Below are 25,880 nucleotides of genomic sequence, written 5' to 3' on the forward strand. Positions count from 1 at the left end.
GGATTGAAAACGAGAGGGAGATCTATTCCCTGGTTCATTCCCTAAATGGCTGTGACAGCCAGGGCTGGACCAGGCCAAAGCCAGGAACCTGAGCCTGGAAGTTCATCTGGGTCTCCTACATGGGTGGCAGCGTCCCAGGAACTTGGGCCATCTTACACTCCCTTCCCAAGCATGTTAGCAGGGAGCTGGACTGGAAGTTGAACAGCTGGGACTCAAACTGGTGCTTTGATAGATGACAATGGCATTGCAGGTGGCAGCTCAACCCACTGCACCACAACGCTGGCCTCAGTTTAATTCTCCACAAGCCACTTCACCCACTGCCTAGCATGGCTGGCTCATGGAAGCATTGGAGAGAGACTTCTCTCAGTGAAGGAATGAATTAATTCCATGTGTATAAAACAATCTAACAGATGTCATCTCAATTACAGCTAAGCTTATAAAAAAAGCAACACTACAGTAACAGGTAGCACGACATGTTCTCAAGCAATAAAAAACAAAACAAGGCAAAGTAAAACCAAATGCAGTCACGTTAACAGAATAGTTAGAAGACAAATAGTTGCAGTTAGTTCTTAGTTTTTACTAACTTCTCCAGCTCACCACGTTGACTGATGAGGGAGAGACAGCCAAGATAGGGGGAACTTTGGAGGAAGAAAATCAGGACAGGGAGCCAGCGCTGAGGTGCAGCAGGTTAGCACCGTCTGTGACGCTGGCTCCCACATCTGAGCGCGACTGGAATCCTGGCTGCTCTTGGATCCAGCTCCTTGTGCCTGGGAAAGCAGCACTCACACGGAAGACCTGGCTCATCCTAGCCCAGCTCCTGGTCGTTGTGGCTATTTGGCGGAGTGAACCAGCAGGTGGAAGATCTCTCTTTCTCTCTCTGTCTTTCCCTTTCTATCATTCTGCCTTTCAAGTAAATAAAATAAATATTTTTAAAAATAAAGATGAAAACAACTGCTTTTTGTTTTGTAAGCTGTCCCTTGATGTGACACGAGGCATTGTTGAACAATCTTTTCTCTCACTTTTACGCTGGATTCATTAAAACTTCAGTTACTTTGCTTTGAAAACTGATTTGAGATATTTTTGGATCCCAAATACCTGAATTAATTCAAACCAGATTCCAAAAGCACAGCAACTTAGAAACAAAGCCACATACCCATCAATATATGGCTAAACAAATGACATTCTGTTGCATGGGAAAATAGAATATGGTATGTCCATTCAGTGTGTTACTCCAGCCTTAATAGGAATGAGATCCTGAAACAGGCTGCAGCATGGGTGGCCTCAGAAGGCACCAGGCTGAATGAAATAAGCTAAACACAAAAGACACAACTCCAGCTCTGTGAGGGAGCTGGACAGGAAGGAGAACAGTGGGTGCTGGGAGCAGTACAGTTTCCACTGGAGGTGATGGAAAAGTTCTGGTGATGCATGGTGGCACGGTTCTACTATGCCACAAAACTGTACAATCAAAAGTGGTTGAGAAGACAAATTTCATGCTATATATATTTGGTCACAGAAAGTTTTTCAGTGTCATTGCAGTAATTCTCTTGGGCAAGTGGGCATTGTGGCACAGTGGGTTAAGCCACTCTTTGGGATGCCTGCGTTCCATATTGGAGAGCCTGGGATCAGATCCTGCCTCCACTTCCAACCTATCTTCTACTAATGCTCCTGGAAGGCAGCTGATGATGGCCTAACTACTTGGGCTCCTGCCATCCACGTGGGAGACCCAGAAAGAGTTCCTGGCTCCTGGCTTGAGCCTCATGCAGCCCTGGCTGTTGCAGGCATTTGGGGAGTGAATTGGTGGGTGGAAGGTCTCTCTCTCTCCTTGTATTTCTCTCAATCTGTCATTCTGCCCTTCAAGTAAATTAATTAAACAAAACACATCAAAAAGGAATTCTCTTGGGATGACTATCACCTTCCTCCATACTTAAAAAAAGAAAGATGCCATTCATTTTGGACGCTAAAAGCCTACAGTCCAAAGAACTCCATCTTCCAGGGGCAGACATTTGGTGTCCTGGTTACGATGCCACTTGAGATATTTGTATCCTATATTTATTTTGATTTCGGCTTCCTGCTAATGCACACCCTAGGAGGCAGAAAGGGATGGCTCAAGTTCTTGGGTTCCTGCCACCCACATGGGAGACTTAAACTGAGTCCACAGCTCATGGCTGTGATCTGAGTCTGCCCAGATGTTGCAGGCATTTAGGGAGTAAGCCAGTGGATGAGAAATCTCTGTTTTTCTCTTTCAAATAAATTAAATAAATAAAAATAAAATAACACATTTTCCAGGCATTCCTCAATACTGACTCTTCTGTATCAGAAGGGGCAAAACACTGTTGCCTATTGTGACTGAAAATCCAAATAGTAAAACAATTCAGATGATGCTGGAAAATTTAAAGAAAGAAGGCATCCTGCTATTCAAGATCAAGTACTACTAGCAGCTGATTTATATTATATCTCTCCGGACTTTGTTACTGTGCAAACATGCACAAAGAGCAGAATCACACTGCATACTACTTTGAGACTTATTTATTATTCTTTAAACATTTTATTTATTTTAAAGTTACAGTTATACAGAGAAAGAGAGAGACAGAGATCTTCCATGTGCTGGTTCACTTCCCAGATGGCTGTAATGACCAAAGGTGAGCCAAAGCCAGGAGCCAGGAGCTTTACCTGAGTCTCCCATGTGGGTGGCAGGGGCCATAAACTTGTGCCATCTTCCACTGCTTTTCTCAGGCCAATAGAAAGGAACTGGATCAGAAGTGGAGCAGTTGGGACACGAACCAGCACTCCTTTGGGAAGCAAGTGTTCCAGGAAAAGACCTTATCTGCTATATCACAACGCTGGCCCCTTGAGACTTATTTTAAACCTGGGATGTTGTCGAAATCTTTCCAGGTAGAAAACTCTTATCATCGAGGCCGGTGCTGTGGTATAGCAGGTAAAGCCACAACCTGCAGTGCCAGCATCCCATATGGGCGCCAGTTCGAGTCCTGGTTGTTCCACTTCTGATCCAGCTCTCTGCTATGGACTGGGAAAGCAGTAGAAGATGGCCCAAGTCCTTGGGCCCCTGCACCCATGTGGGAGACCCGGAAGAAGCTCCTGGCTCCTGGATTCAGATCAGTGCAGCTCTGGCCGTTGCGGCCAATTGGGGAGTGAACCAGTGGATGGAAAACACCTCTCTCTCTCTATAACTCTTTCAAATAAATAAATAAATCTAAAAAAGAAAACTATATCATCATTTTTTGATGCTTCCTAGTGTTCCCAAGTATAGATATTTCATAATTTACTTAACTAATCTGTTGATGAACCTTTAAATTGTTTTCAAACTTTCTTATTTACCTATTTGACAGCCTAAGTGATAGAGAGAGAGGAAGGGACAGATCTTTTATCCACATCTTCACTCCCCAAATTCACTTCCGTTGGGAAGGCAGTGGAAGATGGCGTAAATACTTAGGCCCATGCTACCCACAAGGGAAACTCGGATGGAGTTCCAGGCTCCTGGCTTTGGCCTGAACCAGCCCAAGCCATTGTGGCCATTTGGGGAATGAACCAGTGAATGGAAGATCTCCATCTCAATCTCTTTCTGTATCACTCTGCCTTTCAAATAAGCAAACAAACATTTAAAAATAAATTTAAAAAGGTGAAATGCCAAAGTATCTATATTTAGGCCTAAATACATATCATCAAAAAACAGAGATGGGGCACTGGATTCTGTCCCAGTTGCTCCTCTTCCTGTCCAGCTCTCTGCTGTGGCTGGGAAGGCAGTGGAGGATGGCCCAGGTGCTTGGGCCCTGCACCCGCATGGGAGACCGGGAGGAGGCACCTGGCTCCTGGCTTTGGATCGGCGCGGTGCGCTGCCTGCAACACGCCAGCCATAGTGGCCATTTGGAGGGTGAACCAATGGAAAAGGAAGACCTTTCTCTCTGTCTCTCTCTCACTAACTCTGCCTGTCAAGAAAAAAAAAAAAAAGAAATACAAAAAACAGAGATGAAGCAAATACCATCATAATGTATTAATATAAACTATTGTTGTGGGTATTTATTATATTATCCTATTTTTCTGCATATGAGAAAAATTTCATAATAAAAAGTGAAAAAAAAAACACGGTTAGTAGTACGGGTATATGTAAGAGAGTGGCTAAGAACTTCCTGTTTTTTTCTTTTTTTTAAATAATATTTATTTATTTATTTGAAAGGCAGAATTACAGACAGAGACAGAGAGAAAGAGAGAGATCTTCCATCTGCTGGTTCACTCTCCAAACTGCCCCATACAGCTGGAGCTGGGCCAGTTCAAAGCCAGGGGCCAGGAGTTTCCTCCAGGTCTTCCATGTGGGTGGCAGGGAGCCTAAGGACTTGGGCCATCTTCAGTTGCTTTTCCAGGGAGCTGGATTGGAAGTGGAACAGCCGGGTCTTGAACCAATGGGATGCTGGTGACATAGGCTGTGGCTTTACCTTCTATGCCACAGCGCCAGCCCCACTTTTTTTTTTTTTTTTTTAAGATGTATTTATTTGTTTGAAAGGCAGAAATACAGAGAGAGAAGGAGAGAGAGAGAGAGAGAGAGAGAGAGAGCGCGCGAGAGAGAGACCTTCCATCTGCAAGTATACTCTCCAAATGGCCACAATGGCTGGGACTGGACCAGGCCAAAGCCAGGAGCTGGGAGCTCCTTCCAAGTCTCCCATGGGGGTGCAGGGACCCAAGTACTTGGGCCATCCTCCCCTGCCTTCCCAGGCACATTAGCAGGGAGCTGGATTGGAAATGGAGCAGCACATCCCAAATGGAGTGCTGGCACCCATTTGGGATGCTAGCACTGCAGGAAAAAGAGGCTTAACCTAGAATGCCACAGTGCTGGCCCCATGTGTTTGTTTTCTAAGAACAGCTTTACAAACCTTCCTGAGTCCAATGGAGAGCTATGGAGTACAAAGAGCTACCCACTATGCCACAACACTGGCCCCATAACTTCCTGTTTCTTTGCATTTTTTTGTTTCCATTTTGTTGATGTATATTTTACCAAATATATAAAGAAAACTGTATGTAATTAAAGCAAATGATGTGATGATTTGATATACATATGCATGGTGAGATCATGACCATAATCCAGCTAGTGAGCAGATCTATGACCTCACAGAGTTTCTCCTTTTTTTGTGGTGAGAACGCCTACTGTCTACCTTCTTGGCAAATTTCAAGCATCTAACCCTGTATTATGGTGACAGTCACGACACTGTGTATTAGATTCCTAGAACTGATTCATCATGCAGCTGAAAGCTGCCTTGCACCTCCCCATTGCTCCCAGCCTTCAGCCATGGCAACCAGCGCTATAGTTTGTTTCTATGAGTTTGATTTTTTAGATGCTACAGGTAAGAGGAATCTGGCAGTATCTGACTTTTTCTGCCTGATTAGCTGCACCTATACAGTGCCCCAAAGGTCCATCAGGGTTCTTGAAAATCCCAGAATTCCCTATCTTTTTTTTAATATTTATTTATTTGAAACTCAAGAGTTACAGCGAGAGAGGGATAGAGAGGGAGGGAGGGAGAAAGAGAATGATAGAGGGAGAGGGAGAGAGAGGGAAAGAGAGAGAGAGAGAGAAAGAGAGATCTTCCATCTGCTGGTTCACTTTCCACATGGCCGCAAAGACCAGAGCTGGGCCAGGCTAAAGCCAGGAGCCAGGAGCTTCATCTAGGTTTTCCATGTGAGTGCAGGAGCCTGAGCACTTGGGCCATCCTCTGCTGCTTTCCCTGGCACAGTAGCAGGGACCTGGATAGAAAGTGGAGTAACTGGACTTGAACCAGTGCCCATATGGGATGCCAGCACTGCAGATGGTGGCTTAACCCATAGTGCTGCAGAGCTCTTGGCTTCAGATGGATCCAGCTCCAGCTGTTGTGGCCATCTGGGGAGTGAACCAGCAGATGGAAGATCTCTTTCTCTCTCTGCCCCTGCCTCTCTGTAACTCTGCCTTTCAAATAAATAAATCTTTTTAAAAAAGGGGGGAGGGCATGAGAAATAAAAGAAGATTTTTGGGAGTGGAGTGGGGAGGCTTTTGGAAAGAGTTATCTCAGTTTTAAAGAGACAAGGCAGGGCCAGTGTTGTGGTGTAGCAGGTTAGCCACCACCTGTGACACAGGCATTCCCATATTGGAACACTGCTTCTAGACTGTTCTGATCCAGTTCCCTGCTAATGCACCTGAGAAGGCAGCAGAGAATGGCCCAAGTGCTTGCACCCTCACCACCCACTGAGAGACCCAGATGGAGTTCTAGGCTCTTGGCTTTGTCCTGGCCCAGCCCCAGCTGTTGCAGTCATTTGGGGAGCAAACCAGCAGATGGAAGATCTCTCTCTCTTTCTCTCTTTCTCTCTCACTTTCTCTCTCTTTCTTGCCCTCTCGCTCTCTCTCTGCTACTCTACCTTTCAAATAAGTAAAGTGAATCTTAAGGAAAAAAAAGAGCTAAGACTCCACTGGGGGATGCTGATGGTGGGGGAGGCTGTGTGTGTAGGGGCAGGAGTTGTATGGGAAATCTGTATGCCTTCTGCTCAGCTTTGTTGTAGGCCTAAAACTGCTCTAAAACCTAAGATCTATCAGAAAGAGAGAGACACAAGGAGAAGCTGGGCTGTGGCACATCTGCTTGAGCTGGAACTGCTGCGACAAGACTCAAGAGGGTGGAACACAAGGGCAGAGTGAGCAAGTGATCCAGGATTTGGGGAGCCTGGTACCCTTTGCCTCTAGACTTCCTGTCATATGTGATAAGAAATTCTCTACCGACTTAAGGTCATGGTAATCTAAATTTTCTGTTACTTGTACCTGAAGCGTCCCAACTGATACAAACACAAACCAGAGATTTTTTTTAACGTATTTTTAGAAGACAGAACGTGGTTGGGAAAGTGATGACTAACAGGAAAGGAGCTGCTGACCTCCTGAAGAACCTCTGAGAAGTGAGCACTGGGACCTTCCCAGAGCTGCAAAGGCTATGAGTGAGATGCATGCTCAATGCTGTGGGGAAGGCGAAAGGCTTTTTTTTTTTTTTTTAGATTTATTTATTTGAAGGACAGAGTTACAGAGAGAGAGAGAGGGAGGGAGGGAGAGACAGAGAGAGATCTTCCATCTGCTGGTTCACTCTTCAAATGGCCACAACAGCCAGGACTGGGCCAGGCCGATGCCAGGAGCCTGGAATGCCATCTGGATCTCCCACATGGGTGGCAGGGCCCATGGACTTGGGCCATATTTTGCCGCTCTCCCAGGCACGTTAGCAGGGAGCCAGAATGGAAGTGGATGCCGATGTCGCAGACAGCAGCAGCTCAGCATGCTGTGCCACACCGCCGGCCCTGCACGTCTTAACATAAGCGGATTGGGCTACAGGTCATCTCTACTGCCTCACACAAGCAATCGCTGGACCAGGGCAGCAGCCACACTCTCCGCTCCACTCCGACTTGCTAGCGGGAGAACAAAGGTTTACCTCCCAAGAAAATGAAAGACTACAGACGCCGGGTCAGCAAGCTCAGCAGAGGCGAGGTGTGGGGAACAGGGCTGGAAACGGTGTAAGTGGGGTCTATCCTTAGCCAGGGCTCTAGCATGCCTATTGTCAGGCAAGAGCCTTCCCTTGAGAAACAACCTGGCCCCACAGAAGTGCTTTCCAGATGGGGCCCTTGGGAATCCTCCAACAAAAGGCTGCCTGGTGACAGGGGGACCTCTGGTTGATGGCCCCGCCTGTGGACTTCCATTCTGTCTGTCAGAGACTCTCTTCTAAATAGGAGCAGTTATGAGGTCACCCGACATTCCTGGGGGGCCTCCAACAGGAGACTGGCCAAGGAAACATGAAATACATGAATACAGAGAAAGTTATGGAAATGAAGATAATAAAGGAAAGAGGAAAGACTAAAAAAACCTACTTCAAAAGATACTAGAAGGGGTAGATGTTCTGGTGCAGCACATTAAGCTTGGGTCATGAGTGCCAGTTTGAGTCCTTCCAATCTGGCTCCCTGCTAATACACCTGGGAAGCCAGAAATAAGGGCTCAAGTGTTTGGATCTCTGCCACCTGTGTGGGAGACCAACACAGAGTTCCTGGCTCGTGGCTTCAGCCTAGCCTAGCCCTAGCTATTGCAGGCATTTGGGGAGTGAACCAGCAGATAGAAGATCTGTCTCTGTCTCTTCTTCCTTCTCTGTCACTCTGCCTTTCAGATAAAATAAATAAATATTTTTTTAAAAAACCGAACAAAGGAACAAAGGCATAGCAGGTGAAGCGGCAGCCTGCATTGCCGGCATCCCATGTGGGCACTGCTTTGGGTCCCAGCTGCTCTACTGTGATCCAGCTCTCTGCAATGGCCTGGAAAAGCAGTAGAAGATGGTCCAAGTCCTTGGGCTCCCGCACCTGTACGGTAGACCTAGAAGCAGCTCTGGCTCCTGGCTTTGGATCGGCCCAGCTCCAGTCATTGCAGCCATTTGGGGAGTGAACCAGTGGATGGAAGACCTCTCTCTGCCTTTCAAATAAATAAGTAAATAATTAAATAAATCTTTTTTTAAGGAAAAAAAAGATACTAGAAGGGTTTAACCTACCAAAAAATAATACTACCTTGTAAGAAATAAGAAACAATCAAATATGAACCAGGTACTTAAAAAATTACAAGCATCGGCCGGCGCCGTGGCTTAACAGGCTAATCCTCCGCCTTGCAGCGCCGGCACACCGGGTTCTAGTCCCGGTTGGGGCGCCGGATTTTATCCCGGTTGCCCCTCTTCCAGGCCAGCTCTCTGCTATGGCCCGGGAAGGCAGTGGAGGATGGCCCCAAGTGCTTGGGCCCTGCACCCCATGGGAGACCAGGAGAAGCACCTGGCTCCTGGCTTCGGATCAGCGAGATGCGCCGGCCGCAGCGGCCATTGGAAGGTGAACCAACGGCAAAAAGGAAGACCTTTCTCTCTGTCTCTCTCACTATCCACTCTGCCTGTCAAAAAAAAAAAAAAATTACAAGCATCATAAATGGATTATTTCATATACAATTTTGAAAGTGAAGTACAGAAAAATCGGAAGCAGAACAAGGAGACTGAGAGACAGGCAACAGGAAAAGAGTTAAGAGAATAAAAATAGGAGCTCGGGGCAGACGTCTGGTACAGCAGACATCACAGCACTCGGGACATCCATATCCACATCACAGTGCCTGGGCTTGAGTCCTGGCTTGGATCCTCATTCCAGCTTCCTGCTAATGTGTATCCTGGGAGATGGCAGGTGATGGCTCAAGTACTTTGCTCCCTGCAACCCACAGGGAGACCTGGATTGAGTACCCTGATGTTGGCTTTGGCCTGCCTCAGCCACAGCTGGTGCAGACATTTGAGGAGTAAACCAGCAGAGAGAGCATCTGTTTTTGCCTGACTCTCTACCTTTCAAATAAAATGAACATAAATAAATACAAATTTAAAAAATGCGAACAGGGGCCAGTGCTGTGACACAGCAGGTAAAGCTGCCACCTGTGATGATGGCTTCCCATATGGGTGCCAGTTTGACTCCCGGCTGTTCCACTTCCGATCCAGCTGGCTGCTAATGTGCCTGGGAAAGCAGTAGAGTGTGGCCCAAGGGTTTGGGGCCCTGCAACCATGTGGGAGACCTGGAAGAAGGTCCTGGTTTTGATCTGGCCTAGCCCTGGCCTTTGCAGCCGTTTGTGGAGTGAACCAGTGGATGGAAGATCTCCGTCTCTCTCTCTCTGTATGTGTGTGTATCACTCTATCTCTGTGTAACTCTTTCAAATAAATACAGTAAATCTTGAAAAACAAGGTGAGAGCAAAAGATCTAACATTTAAGTGATCGGAGGTTAAAAAAAAAAAGACAGAAGAAGAGAGAAAAAGATAACAGTGGTGAGAAAATGATCAAAGACACACACAGGAAAATATCCAAGAGGACAGGTCTTTGCAGATTGAATAGATCTACTGAGGACCCACTACAGAGAATGAATAAAGAGCCAGGCATATGAAGAGTGATTCTTCGGCTCACATATAGAAATCTACCAACAACAGATGTTGGCGAGGATGTGGGGAAAAAGGGACACTAACCCACTGTTGGTGGGAATGCAAACTGGTAAAGCCACTATGGAAGTCAGTCTGGAGATTCCTCAGAAACCTGAATATAACCCTACCATTCAACACAGCCATCCCACTCCTTGGAATTTACCCAAAGGAAATTAAATTGGCAAACAAAAAAGTGGTCTGCACCTTAATGTTTATTGCAGCTCAATTCACAATAGCTAAGACCTGGAATCAACCTAAATGCCCATCAACAGTAGACTGGATAAAGAAATTATGGGGTATGTACTCTATAGAATACTATACAGCAGCAAAAAACAATGAAATCTGGTCATTTGCAACAAAATGGAGGAATCTGGAAAACATCATGCTGAGTGAAAAAGCCAGTCCCAAAGGGACAAATATCATACGTTCTCCCTGATCGGTGACAACTAACCGAGCACCAAAAAGGAAACCTGTTGAAGTGAAACGGACACTATGAGAAATAGTGACTTGATCAGCCCTTATCCTGAATGTTGATGAACAACTTAATACTTTATCCCTTTCAGTATTTTGTTCTACTTAATACTGTTGATTGAACTCTTTAATTAACACACCATTATTCTTAGGTATTTAAATTTAACTGAAAAGTGATCCCTGTTAAATATAAGAGTGGGAATAAGAGAGGGAGGAGAGGTATAATATGGGACATACTCAATCTGACTTGCCCCAAATGGTAGAGTTAGAAATGTGCCAGGGAATTCCAATTCAATCCCATCAAGGTGGCATGTACCAATGCCATCTCACTAGTCAAAGTGATCAACTTCAGTTCACAATTGATCACACTGATAGGTCTAAGAGTCAAAGGGATCACACAAACCAGACTACTGTCTGCTAATACTAACTGATAGAATTAAAAAGGAAGAGAACGATCCAACATGGGAAGTGGGATACACAGCAGACTCATAGAATGGCAGTTGTCCTAAACAGCACTCTGGCCTCAGAATCAGCCCTTAAGGCATTTGGATATGGCTGAAGAACCCATGAGAGTATTTTAGGCATGGAAAGCCAAGACACTGTGGCAAACAAAACAAAGCAAAACAAAACAAAACAAAACAAACTTAAATGAAAGATCTCTGCGAGTGAGATCCCAGTGGAAAGAACAGGCCATCAAAGAAGGAGGTACCTTTCTCTGAAGGGAGGAGAGAACTTCCACTTTGACTATGACCTTGTCTAAATAAGATCGGAGTTGGCAAACTCAAAAGGCTTCCATAGCCTTGGCAACTCATGACAAGAGCGCCTAGGGTGATTACTGATGCCATAAACAAGAGTGTCAATTTGTTAAGTCAACAACAGGAGTCACTGTGAACTTACTCCCCATGTAGGATCTCTGTCCTTAATGTGTTGTCAAATGTGAAGTAATGCTATAACTAGTACTGAAACAGTACTTTACACTTTGTGTTTCTGTGTGGGTGCAAACTGTTGAAATCTTTACTTAATATATACTAAATTGATCTTCTGTATATATAAAGATAATTGAAAATGAATCTTGATATGAATGGAACGGGAGAGGGAGTGGGAGATCGGAGGGTTTCGGGTGGTAGGGAAGTTATGGGGGGAAAAAGCCACTGTAATCCATAAGCTGTACTTTGGAAATTTATATTTATTAAATAAAAGTTAAAAAAAAAAGAGTGATTCTTGCAAGCTTTCAGAGCCCTAAGCTTCAGAGACAAAAACTGGTCAGGTGCAAAGAAATGGGAATCAGAATGAGATTGAACTTCCCAGTAAAAACTTCAGATGCTAGAGGTCAATGGAAAAATGTGTTAAAATTCTGTAGGGAAATCTTGAGTTATAAGCAGAGAGGCTACCAGGAACCTAAACAGTGGGTTCCCATGCACCTTTTCACAGGAAGCTAGTGCAGGAGACACTCCATCAAAATCAAGATGTGAACTGAGGAAGTGCGGCAGCAGGCTCTAGGAAACAGGGCTTGAGCCTAGACAGCATGAAGAGAGGATCTGGGGTGGCAGGAATAATGCTTCTAAGTCTACTTTTCATTCTTGCGGTCTGCTTAAGTTTTGAACCATGGGCCTGTATCAGTTTGATTAAAAAATGCATTAAGGAAAAAAATGGTTGAAACATTCAGGAGTGGGGCCAGTGTTGTGGCACAGCAGGTGAAGCTGCCACTTGTGATGCCCTCCCACGTGGGAGTGCCAGTTCTTGTTCCAGCTGCTCCACTTCTGATCCAGCTCCCTGCTAATGCACCTGGGAAGGCAGCAAATAAGGCCCAAGTACATGGGCCCCTGCCGCCCCACTGGAGACCTGGGTGGAGCTCCGGGCTTCTGGTGCTGGGCTGGCTACCCCCAGCTATTGTGGCCATTTCAAGAGTCTAACAGTGGATGGAAGATCTCTCTCTCTCTCTCTCTCTCTCTCTGTCTTTCCCTATCTCTATGATTCTGTCTTTCAAATAAATAAATCCTGATAAAAAAAAAAAAAAGAAACACTCAAGAGTTAAGTTCCAGCTGCCAGAGAAAAGATGGCAGGAGGTGAGTGGAGAAGATTCCTGGGGAGTAGGGCTGGGCATGGAGGTGGGTGTGCTGCAGCCTAGCACTGACTCTAGGCACCAAGGACAACAGGAAGAGGGGCCAGTATGCACACGTGTGTGTACATATGTGTGCGTGCACCGTGCAGAAAGAGCTCCAGGCTTTCCAGGCTGGCTTCCCTGAGGATGTGCACAGCCTCCGGGAGGTGATGGCCTGCTGGATGCTTCCAGCCCTGACTGCTAAGCTCCAGGCAGGTGGCACCGGTGGGCCAGAGTTCATGGGAGCCAGCCTGTGTCTCAGAAAAGAAACAAGGCCTTCGCGAGGAGTGACGGAGAAGCAGGCAACAGGCGGCGAGAGAAGGCTGACCGAGTCGCTCCTGTCTGTTTAGCTGCCATCCACATGTCTTCCCCCACCTCCCAGTGCTAATCACCCATCCCCTCTCTATTTGCCAGTCTGGTCTGAAGACAAAGTATCTGCTGACAGACAGGTCCCTGTCTAGTTCAACTCCAGGAAAGTTCCAGAGAGCCCCGCCCCAGCATGTGGAGGAGGCACATCTGTTCGAGTGCTCTGGGGGGAGAGTGGAAGGCCTTGACCTTACCTGAGTCCCCACTATGTGCCTGTCACTTCATGGGCATTTTCTCACCCCAGCTGCCGATGGCCCTGGGATCGGGACATGATGAGCGACCTTTCCCAGATAAGGAAAACGTCAGCCAAGCTAATAAGAACTGAGCTCTGCGCCTGTCTGCACAACCTGAAGGCCACCCAGACTGAGCAATGGACACAGAGGCAGCGCAGGGAGAGGAAGAGCTGCAGGTGGCATGAGCGCAGTTCAGAGGAGGGAGGAGCCCAGGCCGCTCTCGCTCCACACGCATCCTGCCCCTTCTTAGGTGGCTGGAGCTCTGGCCTCTCTCTGCACTGCGCTTGGCAGTCTAGGGCTTGTTGGGTTTTGCCTTCTTAGCCGTTTGACTGGAAGTGTGAGTGTCGAGGAGGCAGAGGGGAGTGTGCCCAGGCCTCTTCGGTACAAGGTGTACCTTTCCCCCATCTTTCCAGGGGCCACAGCCCAGTTGGTCAGAGTGCTCCTCACCCTCTGTGACAGGTCCTGATGGGCATGGCTGGCTTAGCCACTCACAGCCCTTAGGCTCCTTGGGGTAAGAAATGTGCTTGCTTTGAGTTGGGGACAAAGACAAGGAGCACACAGGTGCATTGTTCAAGGGCGCTCAGGCTGCAGACAGAGACCTGGAGGGGGTACACAGGGGTCAGGGGCACCAGGGCCCTTACTTGCTCCCACGGTTTTCCTAGGGACTAGTGCCACCAATGACTAACAGCTGCCCTGGGCTGAGTGCTATCACTGAGCTCTCACTGGCTCCATTTCACAGAGGAGCAATCTGAGGCTACGCAGGCAAAGGACTGTGACCACACTTGCCTGGTTACTAAGCATGGCGTGGGGAGACTCAGCTCAAATCCTGCTCCAACCCTGTGGCAAACTTTAACTTTCCTAATTCTAGATCCAAGCTCCATTTTTTTTTTTTTTTTAGCAATCTCTGAGGAGAATGAGGTGCAATTCAAGAATAGAACTGAAGTATTTTCAAGGTTACGAAAAAGATGTGTAAGAAATAAATTCATACATGTTAACATTTCTTATAATGGAAATTCAGAACTGGGAAAGGATTATGATAACTCTATTCATGAGTGACAGATATATTATTGCCAATTATTATTTTTTTTAATTTCATGTATTTTACTTTATTTATTTGAAAGGTAGAGAGACAAAGAGATCCCATCTACTGGTTCACTCCCCAAGTACCTATAATAGCAGGCACTGGCAAGGAACCAGGAATTCAATCCTGGTCTCCCACATGGGTGGCAGGGGCCCAAGTATTTGAGTCAACACCTGCTTCTTCCTAGGGTATGCATTAGCAGGAAGCCAGGAAGCGGAGCTGGGACTTGAACCCAGGTACTCCCATATGGGGTGCAGATGTTCCCAACTGGCATCTTAACTTCTGTGTCAAACACTTGCCTCTTTTGGAATGAATTATAGATAATCTTTTAAAAGACTTATTTATTTATTTATTTATTTATTTGAAAGGCAGAGGAAGAGAGAAAGAGGAAGAGAGGAAGAGGAAGAGAGGAAGAGACAGTGCTTTCATGTGTTTGTTCACTCTCCAAATGCCTCAACAGCTAGGGACAGGCCAGGCCCATCTGGGTTTTCCACGTGGGTGGTAGGGACAAGTACTTGTGCTGTCATCATGTGCTACCTCTCAACGCATCAGCAGGAAGCTGGATTGGAAATGCAGAGTAGCTGGAGCTTGAACTGGCGCTGTGATAAGGGACAAGGGCTCCCAAGTGGCAGCTTGACTCTCTGTGCCACACCTGCCTGCAATTTTAGATCATTTGTGTAGACGAAATAGCTGTTAAATATGGAGGGTTTTCAAAAAGCTTGTGAAAAAAATGTGTGTTATGAAAAAAACTGCATAGATTTCAGAAAAAAATTATACAAACATAAACTCATCTCAATTCAATTTTTCCATGAATGTTTTGAAGTACTCTTTTATATCATTAATATGAGAAAATAATTTTTTTCTAAGTTTTGTGTGATTGTGACATTAACCTGTGCTCACGCTGTTTCAGTCTCTGTGGGGATCTCATGCAAGGGAGGATTCTCCCCATTAACTTTGGAAGTGAACTTGCCCCCGAGGTCTCTGGAGCCCACCCCAACAGGAAAATCACCCTGGAAGATGATTCTGTCATCGACATGTGTCGCGTGCCCCTGCATCCCCCTCCCCCAATTCCTTTCCAAAGAACCCTTTCCTGACCAACCTCACCTCTCCTTTCTTCTGCTTCCCTAAGGGAACATAAACACCTGGCATTTATTTCTCGACAGACACACATTCCCCTGAAAATTACACCAAAGGGGAGCATAAGAAAGGCGATCCCTAACGCCCCACACGGCTTGGTGCATTTTTTAACTGCTATGGAGCCAGGTACCGCTGCCTGGGTGGGAAGTGCCTGTATCCACCAGGAAGCAGTGCAGACACGTACAGAGATTCCCTGGGGGATCCCAGGAAACCCCGCGGTGGGTCACGGGACACGTGGATCTGGGTGCATGCCAGTGATGAGGGAAGGGCTGTTACCTTCAGGTGGAGGCAAGTCTACTCTTCTACCAGGTACCAGAGAAGGTTGTGCTGGAATGAAAACGTGGAGGGCTACAACGGGGTTTAGAAAGCTGATGTGCCTAGAATGGAAGCTCCTCCCAGAAGCCTGCAGTAGAACTGCGCCCTCAGCTTCAGAACACAGGGAGTTCCGCTCACGCACACCCAGGGTTATGGCGAGAAGTACGTCTGCACTATCTTGCCAGGTGCGGGATGGGAATGATGACGGAAAGGCCCGGGTGGCAGCTCTGTCTGACCGTGCCCTCCTGAAGGCCTGACGCTGAGTTCAGCTCAAGCCGCACAGGACTCTGGCTGTCAGGCTGAGTCAGGCTTGCGCCAAAGCGCAAGGCACATGAGGGTGGGAACCAGGCAGAGCAGGAACCACTGCCCACAAATACTTGATTCTAAAAATCAGCTCCCCTCTTCTTTAATAACCATGTTCTCTTCAAGTGTCCTTGCTACCCGGACAATTACCTTGGGAGGCTCACGGTGGGTGCATGAAACAATCACCAGATAATATTACTCTCTGCAGTTCTCCCAGACCATCGCTAATGCTTCTCTCTGATGACCTTACAGGTATTCGAGTCATCTCATTTTCTAAACTGTAAATTCTTCAACAGCAAGGTCTCATTTCATTCTTCTCTGCACCCCTGCCTGAGAATCCCTAACATGGTAACTTGCTTACGGAATAAGCACTCTGCAGACATTTTTTGAATGAATGGTTGGTTCCCTGTCCCATTACCTGGAAATTGGCTCACTGCTGGTAAAAGTACACATGTGTGACATGCATGGGGACAGGCGTTTGGTGCAGTGGCCGAGATGTCACTTGCAACATCCACATCTCATATCACAGATCCTGGGTTCAAGTCCTAACTCTGCTCCCAATGCCAGCACCTTGCTAATGTGCGCCCTGGGATGCAGCAGGTTATAGCTCAAGTAGTTGGGCCCCTGCCACCCATGCGGGAGACCCACACTGAGTTTCTGGTCCCTGGCTCCAACTTGGCCCAGCTAGGAGATCTCTCTCTCTCTCTCTGTCACTGTCTCTCTTTCAAATTAAATTAAAAAAAATTTTTTTTTGACAGGCAGAATGGACAAAAAGAGAGAGAGACAGAGAGAAAGGTCTTCCTTTTGCCATTGGTTCACCCTCCAATGGCCACCGTGGTTGGCGCACTGCGGCCGGCATACCGCGCTGATCCGATGGCAGGAGCCAGGTGCTTATCCTGGTCTCCCATGCGGGTGCAGGGCCCAAGGACTTGGGCCATCCTCCACTGCATTCCCTGGCCACAGCAGAGAGCTGGCCTGGAAGAGGGGCAACTGGGACAGAATCCGGTGCCCCGACCGGGACTAGAACCTGGTGTGCCGGCGCCGCAAGGCGGAGGATTAGCCTAGTGAGCCGCAGCGCTGGCTAAATTAAATAAATTTTAAAACCCCACACAAGCAAGGATTTTAAATTTCTCTTAATGCAAATGGGTTTTCATTCTGTTTTTTTCCTTTTGGTCCAGGACAACCACACAAAACCCCAAACAGGTGGCTCTGAAGAACAGCTTCAGGTAAGAACGAAAATAGCCTCTGTCCAGCCAATTTGCCCTTCACCCTGATGGTGGAAAACACTCACAAAATATTGTGGCAAAGGGGCTGGCATGGTCCCGTGAGCTCCTAAGATATGCTGACAACCCATCTACCCAGGTCTCCCCTCTCTGCTCAATCTCCAAGGACACAAAACCCGGGCAACCAGGAAGTTGACTGGTGAGTGATGTGTCACCCTTCCAGGAACTTCTTTCCAGCTCACTCTTGCTCTGTCGAAACACACGCTCGTCTAATACGAGGCCTGCTACGACAGTGCCGCGGCTGATGGTAATGATGATGACAGCGATGGTGGTGGTGATAGCAGTGAAACTGGCTGTCAAGTCAGGAAAGCGCTAAGTGGCAGGCGCTGGCCCGGGCCCCTTACGCACACGGTCTCATTGAAACTTTCCAACCACTAGGACTATTATGACTTCCACGTAACACACGATCGGCCCACACATCACAGACGGAGCGAGGGAAAGCCACCGGATGGCGGATGCGTGGCTTCGCCTGCTGAGGTGGAACTCACCTGGGAAGGACAGAGTTAGGTGGCCTCGATTTCGCAGGGGACGCGACTTTCGGTTCTGGCCCGGAGCTCCCCGAGGATCCTGGTAGAGAATCCTGGGCCGGCCCGGATGGGCTGGGGAGTATTTCCCGTGTGGAGGTCAGGAGATGCTCTTTATCTTTCACTTCTTTTTCCCGGGACTTGGCTTTGTGTTCCGCCAGGAGGAGGTCAAATTGCTTTCTCCGGCCCGGGACTGCCCTCCGATGGCTTAGCGAGTGCGTCTAAGGAGAAGAGAGATGAAAAGCACAGCCTCTTTGATCAGCACATAAACCTGCTTCCCCAGGCCCTCCATTTCAGAAATAGCAATTCATGGGAATTTTAGAGGTGCTTCGAAAGTCAACTTCAAGGCAGCAGCTCCTGTTCTGTGGCTGGGAAGAGGCAGAGACCGCACGAACGCAACCATGCCCTACACTCCTGGTGTTAAGAAGCCAGAGCTGCCTCCAGAGAATGGCATAAGATGACGAGCTTCAGCGCAGAACCCATGGAGACTTCTCCGATGAAAGGCAACCGCGAGGGAATGCCAGAGTTAATCCAGGTGCAGGTGGGAGGCTGCGCTCGGCCCAGACCAACAGAGCCACCAGGGAGACCGGGCCACGGCCTCCATCCCAAGAAGCACTCGCAGCTCAGTATGAAATAGGGGGCTCTGGGCTGCCCAATGGCGGCCGCCCCGGGTGGCTGGATCAGGGGCGCGGCAGACCATCCTCCCCTCCGGGGCTGCCTTTCAGGGCGCTGCCGCTGCCGCCGCCGCTCCTGCATACATTACAGCGTAGCAGGCTTCAGAACCGCCTGTGAGTGCCTATAAATACAATTTACTGTCTGGCCTCACAAGTAACAGGGGAAGCCTAGTTTTTTTTTTTTTTTTTTCCTTCTTAAAAAGCCAGCCAGCTCGAGGCAGGCACTCTGCTACCATGGACGAGAAGAAAGCATTTCCCTTACAAAGAACAGCTGGAGGTCATGTCGAGGTTCCACACCCTGCAGTGTGCAGAGAGTGGCATGCAAACATTTCGACAAAGGCCCCAGCGAGAGCAGGAAGTATTTTTTATGGAAAGAGAAATACCTTGCAGGTGAGGGATCTTGTGCAAGGTTTCTTTGTCTCGGGATCCAATACTCCACAGTGTTTATTTGGGTCAAATTCTCTCTCTGGTTTAAGAAACAAACAAAAAATATAAGAAAAAAGGAGACTAAATAGGTTTTGGCATTAAGACTACATTTTTTAAAAAAAAAATGCACATTTGCACCAACAAGTGAGACATTGTCAGGCAATCTGGTTTGTCGCTGTTGTTGTTTTTGCTTTACAACCGGCTGCTAAAATGCTCTGTGAACCGCTTTGGGGGTGGGGGTAGGAAGGAATTGGTGCTCCTCTTGAACGCAAGTCCAGCATGGGGCACAGGGGAACAGGGCAGGAGTGGGCCCCCGAGGGAAGAAGTCGTGCTGCTCTTCAGGCTGTATTTTACTTGTATCGGTTCCCAGGTCCTTGGCACTGTGGGCACAGCTGGCTGCCGAGCCAGGAGAGCCCGCGGAGAGGAGAGAGCTGCTGGGAGGGCGCACATGCCCCTGCCTCCAGCCTGCCTTCCTGCTAGTTTGAGCCATTTAAGTGGGAGATTATCCTCTGACATGTCAGTGTGACCTAACTCTCTCACGCTTCACAAAGCCCTCAGCACAGGCTCTCCACACAGCCTCACTGACCGGAAAAAATCATTTACCTGATTCAGGAACATTCGAGCAGTGCCACGGGAGGGGCAGGGCAGATGTCTGGGTATGTGCCTTTGTGGAGCTGAACTTGCAGGTGCGGGGGGTGGGGGTGGGGGCTGCTAACTCTCACAGCTGGCCATGCCCCCAGCCCTGGGCCTGATGCTCCACAGGGGAGCATAGGACAGGCAGGTCCCTGGGGAGGAAGGATGGCCTCTGGGGAGGCCTGGCTTCCCCCAGATCCTGCCTTGGTTGGGGAGGCCCTTACTTCTAAGGAATCTGTTTTTCTTTTCTTTTCTTTTTTTTTAACACTCATGTGCAAATCTTTCACGCCCCTGCGATGACAGGATGAGAAAAATGCTCTCCCTATGAGAACAATGAGGGCCTGAGACCTTTAGGCTGCACAGTTGCAGCTCTTAGATGGCCCTCGGTGTCTCTGGAAAGCACCCAGCAAGGCGGGCCTGGGGTGGTGGGGGTGCAGAAACTTGGAGCAGTGTCCTGAAGGGCTCTGAATGGTTACAAACGCACAAGAGGCTACTTGGCTGGCAAAGTGTCTGGAACAGGGGTAGACGCTCAGCAGAACTGACGCGTGTGTTCTATTTTCAAAGGAATGCTTAGGAAGGAGGTTGCAGTGGTGGCGATGCTGGTGTGTGCGCAGGACAACCAGTCTCATATCCCAGACCAATTCCCCGGTGGGCTATGGAAATAACCCCTCCCTTTTTTTGCTTTTGGCTGCTGCTTTTTTTTTTTTTCTTTCTAGCTTTGCTTTTAAGTAAAGAACACTGCTAGGCCTGGAGAGGTTTACTTCCCATAAGCCCTCTCTGACCAGCAAGAAGTAAGCGCACGGGTGCCAGGCCCCAGGCTGCCTGGTGTGGAGTTCCTTCACCAATCAGACCCAGGGCTCATTTCACACTAGCACCTCAGGGTGGCCTGCAAATGAGCAGCCTGTTGGCTGGAGGCAGGAGCCGACTGTCAAATGTGAAAGCCAAGTAGGAGAGCAAGCAAAAGACCCTCAGTGCAACGAGACAACCTATACAACTCAGAAATCATAACCTGCAGGAAAAAAAAAAAAAAAGCCCAAACAGTTTCACTGTGGGATGCAGGCTGGAAGCCAAGGTCACACTTCTGCTACTACCACAAGAACCTCGTGCTCTGGACACTGTGCCCAGGCCTGCTGGTTTCCCCAGGGACGTTGTCACTTCTCCACCCCTAACCCCTGCCTGGGCCCCATTCCATCCAGGAAGATAGTCAGGGATTGGGGGCTCCAGCCCACAAAGTAAGGCCCCCCAACACTCATAGAGAGCCCTGGACTCTCCCTTTCTCCCATGACAGTGGGTGAGCAGTACATGGTGGGACTGGCAGGGTATAATAACTGTTTCATTGGAATGCTTTGGGCCTGAGGTACTTTTAGGACACACATTTTTAAAAAGAATTATAGATGTGAGATTTAAAAAACTACAAATGAATACATGTGAAGAAGAAAATAAAAATTACGCACAATACCCTGGGCACTTAAACATTATGCTCACAACCTGAAGATGGTGTTTCTCTCATAGGGTGGCTTTCAGCATATTCTGGGTTTGCTGGCCACTGTGAGATAGCGCCCCGCGTGTGAAGAGATCAGGAGTTCACAGCCTTTCCTGCGCATTTGAGAAAGCAGCACTGCCGAGTTCCCCAGCAGATCAAAAGCAAACACCATCCTCACAAGGTTGCCAACAGACCAGCTGTCACCTCCAGGAATGGCCACAGGCCCACTCAGACAGTCAAGGGGCAAGCCGAGGGCCTTCCCCCCAACCTATCAGCATGCAGGGCCCGCCCACGTCTTCACCGGGAATTCCAACCTGGTTTTGCAGGAGAGGCAGTTTGAGTTCCAACTGTCAACTGCCTGGAAACCTACAAAGTCAAAGGCCCCAAGCAGTGTCTTCCCGGGCAGCAGGATCCCTGATGGGGCTGCGCCTGCAGGCCCTGAGCTGCTGCGGGATGTTCCTAGGGGCCATCCACGTCAATCATGGTAGTTGAGCGCAGTCAACAGGGTATGGCTGCACAGGACCACCTGCTGACAAGACCCCCGGAATCCACACACTGGCAGAGCTCCCTGCCTCCTGGTCACCACGGTAACCCTCACAAGAGGCCCCACCAATGGAATGGGAGCCTGAGTTCTCCCCTGGGGTTTACTTGGCTGGATGGCCTGTTCGCAGGGAGACCCCGTGTCCCTCTTAACATGAACAGAGCTGCTAGCTGCTGAATTGTAAGAACACGTCACCCTCAGGTTGCGGACGGGACTCACTTTCAGTCCACGCACGGGCCAGGCTCTGAGGACACTGACACGTACCTGAAAGTCTCCTGTAGGGCTTGCTGCTATTTTTGGTGCCATTTTGGTGTTTCTTGTCTATGGCGGCTGATAGAATTCCTTTGCCATTTAAGATCTTCTCTGGCGAAGGTGGCACTGACTTGGACATCAACATGGGCTTAATTAAAGGTGGGGCGGAGATGGCAGCAGAGGCGGCGGCGGCGGTGACCGCAGTAGTGGTTGTGGAGTTCATCTTGACATTGGCACCGTCTGCCTTCACTAGGTTAGGAATTTTCTCTAAACTGACTACAGGAACCGGAACGCTGAAAAATAAATGAACACACACAATCGCCTTCTTTGATACATCTGGTCCGCTGAGGAGTTATACCCGCTTATCATTATCAGAACACTTCCTTATCACTTATTTATACTCTTCCTATAAGCGAGCAGCAGGATTCCAGTTTTGATGGGAGAGAGATTTGTGCCTTGGAAGGGACCGACAGGGGGTGCGAAGCTGGCGCAGCGCCAGGGATAGCATCAGAGCCGACTGATGGCCTCCCTCCCCATGGCTCCTGCGAGGCCCGCTCAAGCAGGCCCTGCGTGCTGGCCGCCTTCACCTTGGGCAGAACAAGGCACCTGCTGGGGAGCTGGGAGGCGCTGCTGACTCATGCCCCTCCCCCTGCGCCCAGTCCCCACCTGGCCCGACAGCTGCTGAGCTCTGCAGCACTGACGGGGTCACAGCCCGCGGTGGGGGCAGCAGCGGCAGCGGCAGCGGCAGCGGCAGCAGCAGTGGCTTCAGGCCAGCGCCTGCAGAAGGCTTGTGGATCAGGCTCACTTCTGGGGGCCGGGCTCACACCAAGTGAGCCGCCGTGTAACATGATCCCCTATTCCATTTTAGGCAGCTCGCGATGTAAATAGGCAGTTCTCAGGGCTGGCAGGTGAGAGGATGAATTTTAAGGAGGCAGAGCACAGAGGTGTGCATTCACGCTTTAGAACCTGTCACCTTAGTCCCACTTCCCTGCTAGGCCGTCGTGTGGCCGATGCGCACTTGATTTCTGTGGCTCTGCAAGCCTGGAGGGTCCTGGGCATGGGCCTGTGTGAGGCTAGACTGCTAACCTTTTAGCTCCCCAGTTGTCTCGGAGCTGAGAGGAACCAACTTAGCTCTCGGAGTGCCGAGTGCCGAATGATGGAGGCAATGCAAGGCAGGGGGTGGGGTGAGGGGATTAGCCGGGGAGGGCTCTCATCACCCAGAGGGCAGGCTAAGGCTCATTCACGCATCGCTTCTCTGATCAACTTGTTCATGAAATGATTCCAGTCCTCTCCCCGACAGCTCCTGTCCCTCTTCTGACTTTGATCACAGATGTTAGCTACAGATCTTTGCAGGGAGAAGGGCACATGGCATGGAGCAGTGTGTGGGGATGCCATGAGCTTATTGCCATGGGGGGTGGGGGTGTGCAATGTCCCATTGGAGGGGAAGCTGGAATGGTTTGAGTAATACATCTTGGCTCTAGTTGGCATGTGTCCCTCCAAAGTTCGAGTGTCAGAAACTTGGTCCTACATTTCATATGTTGATGGGATCTGGAAGTGGGGCCCTTGGGAACTAGCTGGGATTACATGAGGGCTTGAGGCAGGGGACAAACAGCTTTCTAAGATGAGAAACAGCGCCAGAGCTAGTTCGCGGCTCACTTTGCCTCAACATGGGATGCCCTCCGATGCGTCAGGATGCACCCAGAAGGCCTCAACCAGGGCCAGCACCACGTTCTTAGGCCTCCCATACTCCAGGACCATAAACCACATAAACCTGTCTTCTTTATCAGTCGTCCAGTCTCAGGTATTCAGTTACAGCATCAGCAAATGGACCAAGACCCAGTGTCACTGCCCATTTTGCCCCTGCTCAGAGTGCTCAGTCACTGAGACAGAGCTGAAAATGTCCGCTTTCTGTCTGATGGCAGCTCTCACGGGCGGCTGACACCCCTGACCAGTGAGCACGTTAAGCAGCTGTGCAGATGTCACCCGGCAAAAATCACTGCTGCATTCCCCATTTTTTTTCAAAATGAAAAAACAAACCAACCCTGCAGCGCTGGGATAAGGAATTCTTCTAGGTCCATGCCTTCATTCAGTTAAAAGAAAAACACAAGTTACAGTATCCGGGATCTCAAAGAGGTACTTACACACTCATGTTCATAGCAGCAATATCTGCAACAGCCAGAAGGTGGGAGCCACCCAAGTGTCCACCAACAGATGAATGGATGAACAAAACTTGGCATTATGCAGCCTTAAAAGGAGGAAGGCTGTGTGTTTTGCACAACTGTTAAGATGCTGTTTGGGATGTCCACATCCCACACTGGAGCACCTGATTCAGACCCTGGTTCCTCCACTTCCCACCCAGTTTCCTGCTAATGTGTGCCCTGGGGGCAATGGCTCAGATGCCTGAGTTTCTCCCACACAGGAAACCTGGATTGAGTGCTGGACTCCTGGCTTCAGCCTCTCCCAGCCCTGGATGCTGTGGGCATTTGGGGAAGTGAACCAATGGACTGGAAGATCTCTCTCTCTCTCTCTGTCTTTCAAACAAAATGAAAATAAATTCATAACAAGCAGGGAATCCTGACACACGGAAGAACTTTGAGGACATTATGATAAGCAAATCAAGTAATTTACAAAAAGAAAAATACTGTGTAATCCTATATGAGGTACCTAGAATAATCAAATTCATAAAGAAGGAAGAACAATGGTTACCAGGGACTGAAGGGAGGGAGAAAGGTGCCATTGTTTACTGGGTATAGAGTTTCCATTTTGTAAGACAGAAAGAATTCTGCAGATTGCAGTACAACTATATGAACTTACTTAACACTACTGAATGGTACATTAAAAACAGTTAAGACGGTAAATTTTAGATTATGTGAATTTTACCACAATGGAACAGTTTTAGAAGGATACACACTAAAAACTCTCACAAACAACAAAACTCACACAACCTAAATGATACATCTATAAAACTGACTTCAAAAGTACATACTGAGGCCGGTGCCGCGGCTCAATAGGCTAATCCTCCTCCTTGCAGCGCCGGCACACCGGGTTCTAGTCCCGGTTGGGGCACCGATCCTGTCCCGGTTGCCCCTCTTCCAGGCCAGCTCTCTGCTGTGGCCAGGGAGTGCAGTGGAGGATGGCCCAAGTGTTTGGGCCCTGCACCCCATGGGAGACCAGGATAAGCACCTGGCTCCTGCCATCAGATCAGCGCGGTGCGCCGGCCATTGGAGGGTGAACCAACGGCAAAGGAAGACCTTTCTCTCTGTCTCTCTCTCTCACTGTCCACTCTGCCTGTCAAAAAAAAAAAAAAAAAAAAAAGTACGTACTGCAGGAACCTGCTCCCAAACATCTTGATATAATTCCTCATTCTTGTGTTGATCTGTTGACTTTTTTACTGCTTAATGAAAACAGAGTCAAACTCCCGGTGCGGATGTGAACACGTGGACTGCACGGCCTTCTCCGACAGACTCTTTGTGAAGGCAAGTTAGTTTAGGAAAGGAAATCAGGACTTTCAAGTCTAGGTCCAGCTCCTGTTGCATGAGCCGGTAAGAGTAAACAAAGGCCTACAGTGAGGCCGGCGCTGTGGCTTAGCAGGTAAAGTTGCCACCTGCAGTGGCATATGCGTGCTGGTTCGAGTCCCAGACGCTCCACTTCCGATCCAGCTCTCTGCTATGGCCTGGGAAGGCAGTAGAGGATGGCCTAAGTCCTTAGGCCCCTGCACTCGCGTGGGAGACCCAGAGGAAGCTCCTGGCTCTTGGCTTTGGATAGGCACAGCTCCGGCCATTGTGGCCAACTGGAGAGTGAACCAGCGGGTAGAAGACCTCTCTCTCTTTGCCACTCCTTTTTTCTCTGTGTAACTCTGACTTTCAAGTAAATAAATAAATCTTTAAAAAAAACAAACAAAGAAGAAACAAACAAACAAAAAGGCCTCCAGTTACCATGGATGTATGCACGTCTATGGATGTAAGCCCTGGATGAATGCCTATGTCGAGTTCTCATGACCTCAGCAAGCATACGATGCCTGGGAATGACTGTACAAAGGGAAATAAATTTAAAGTTGAGCACAACACTGCTCAAGCGCTCGCA

At 48.7% G+C, this 25,880-nt stretch overlaps 1 protein-coding gene across 9 annotated transcripts in view; it reads right to left on the bottom strand.

Annotated features, from left to right (window-relative positions):
- Positions 1–25,880, bottom strand: part of ATXN7L1 (ataxin 7 like 1) — a 282,673-nt gene that overhangs the window by 17,876 nt on the left and 238,917 nt on the right. For all 9 annotated transcript variants that reach the window (XR_009868444.1, XM_062215739.1, XM_062216267.1 and 6 more), the window contains 3 exons: positions 21,810–22,090; positions 18,846–18,928; positions 17,753–18,009 (listed from right to left, as the gene is read on the bottom strand). Coding sequence is in view for 8 of the 9 variants with exons in the window: in XM_062215739.1 (XP_062071723.1) it covers positions 17,753–18,009; positions 18,846–18,928; positions 21,810–22,090 (621 nt within the window). In the remaining variant the exon portion in view is untranslated. The remainder of the gene's footprint in view (positions 1–17,752; positions 18,010–18,845; positions 18,929–21,809; positions 22,091–25,880) is intronic.

The sequence above is a fragment of the Lepus europaeus genome, chromosome 1 (assembly GCF_033115175.1).
Source record: "Lepus europaeus isolate LE1 chromosome 1, mLepTim1.pri, whole genome shotgun sequence".
Taxonomy (NCBI): domain Eukaryota; kingdom Metazoa; phylum Chordata; class Mammalia; order Lagomorpha; family Leporidae; genus Lepus; species Lepus europaeus.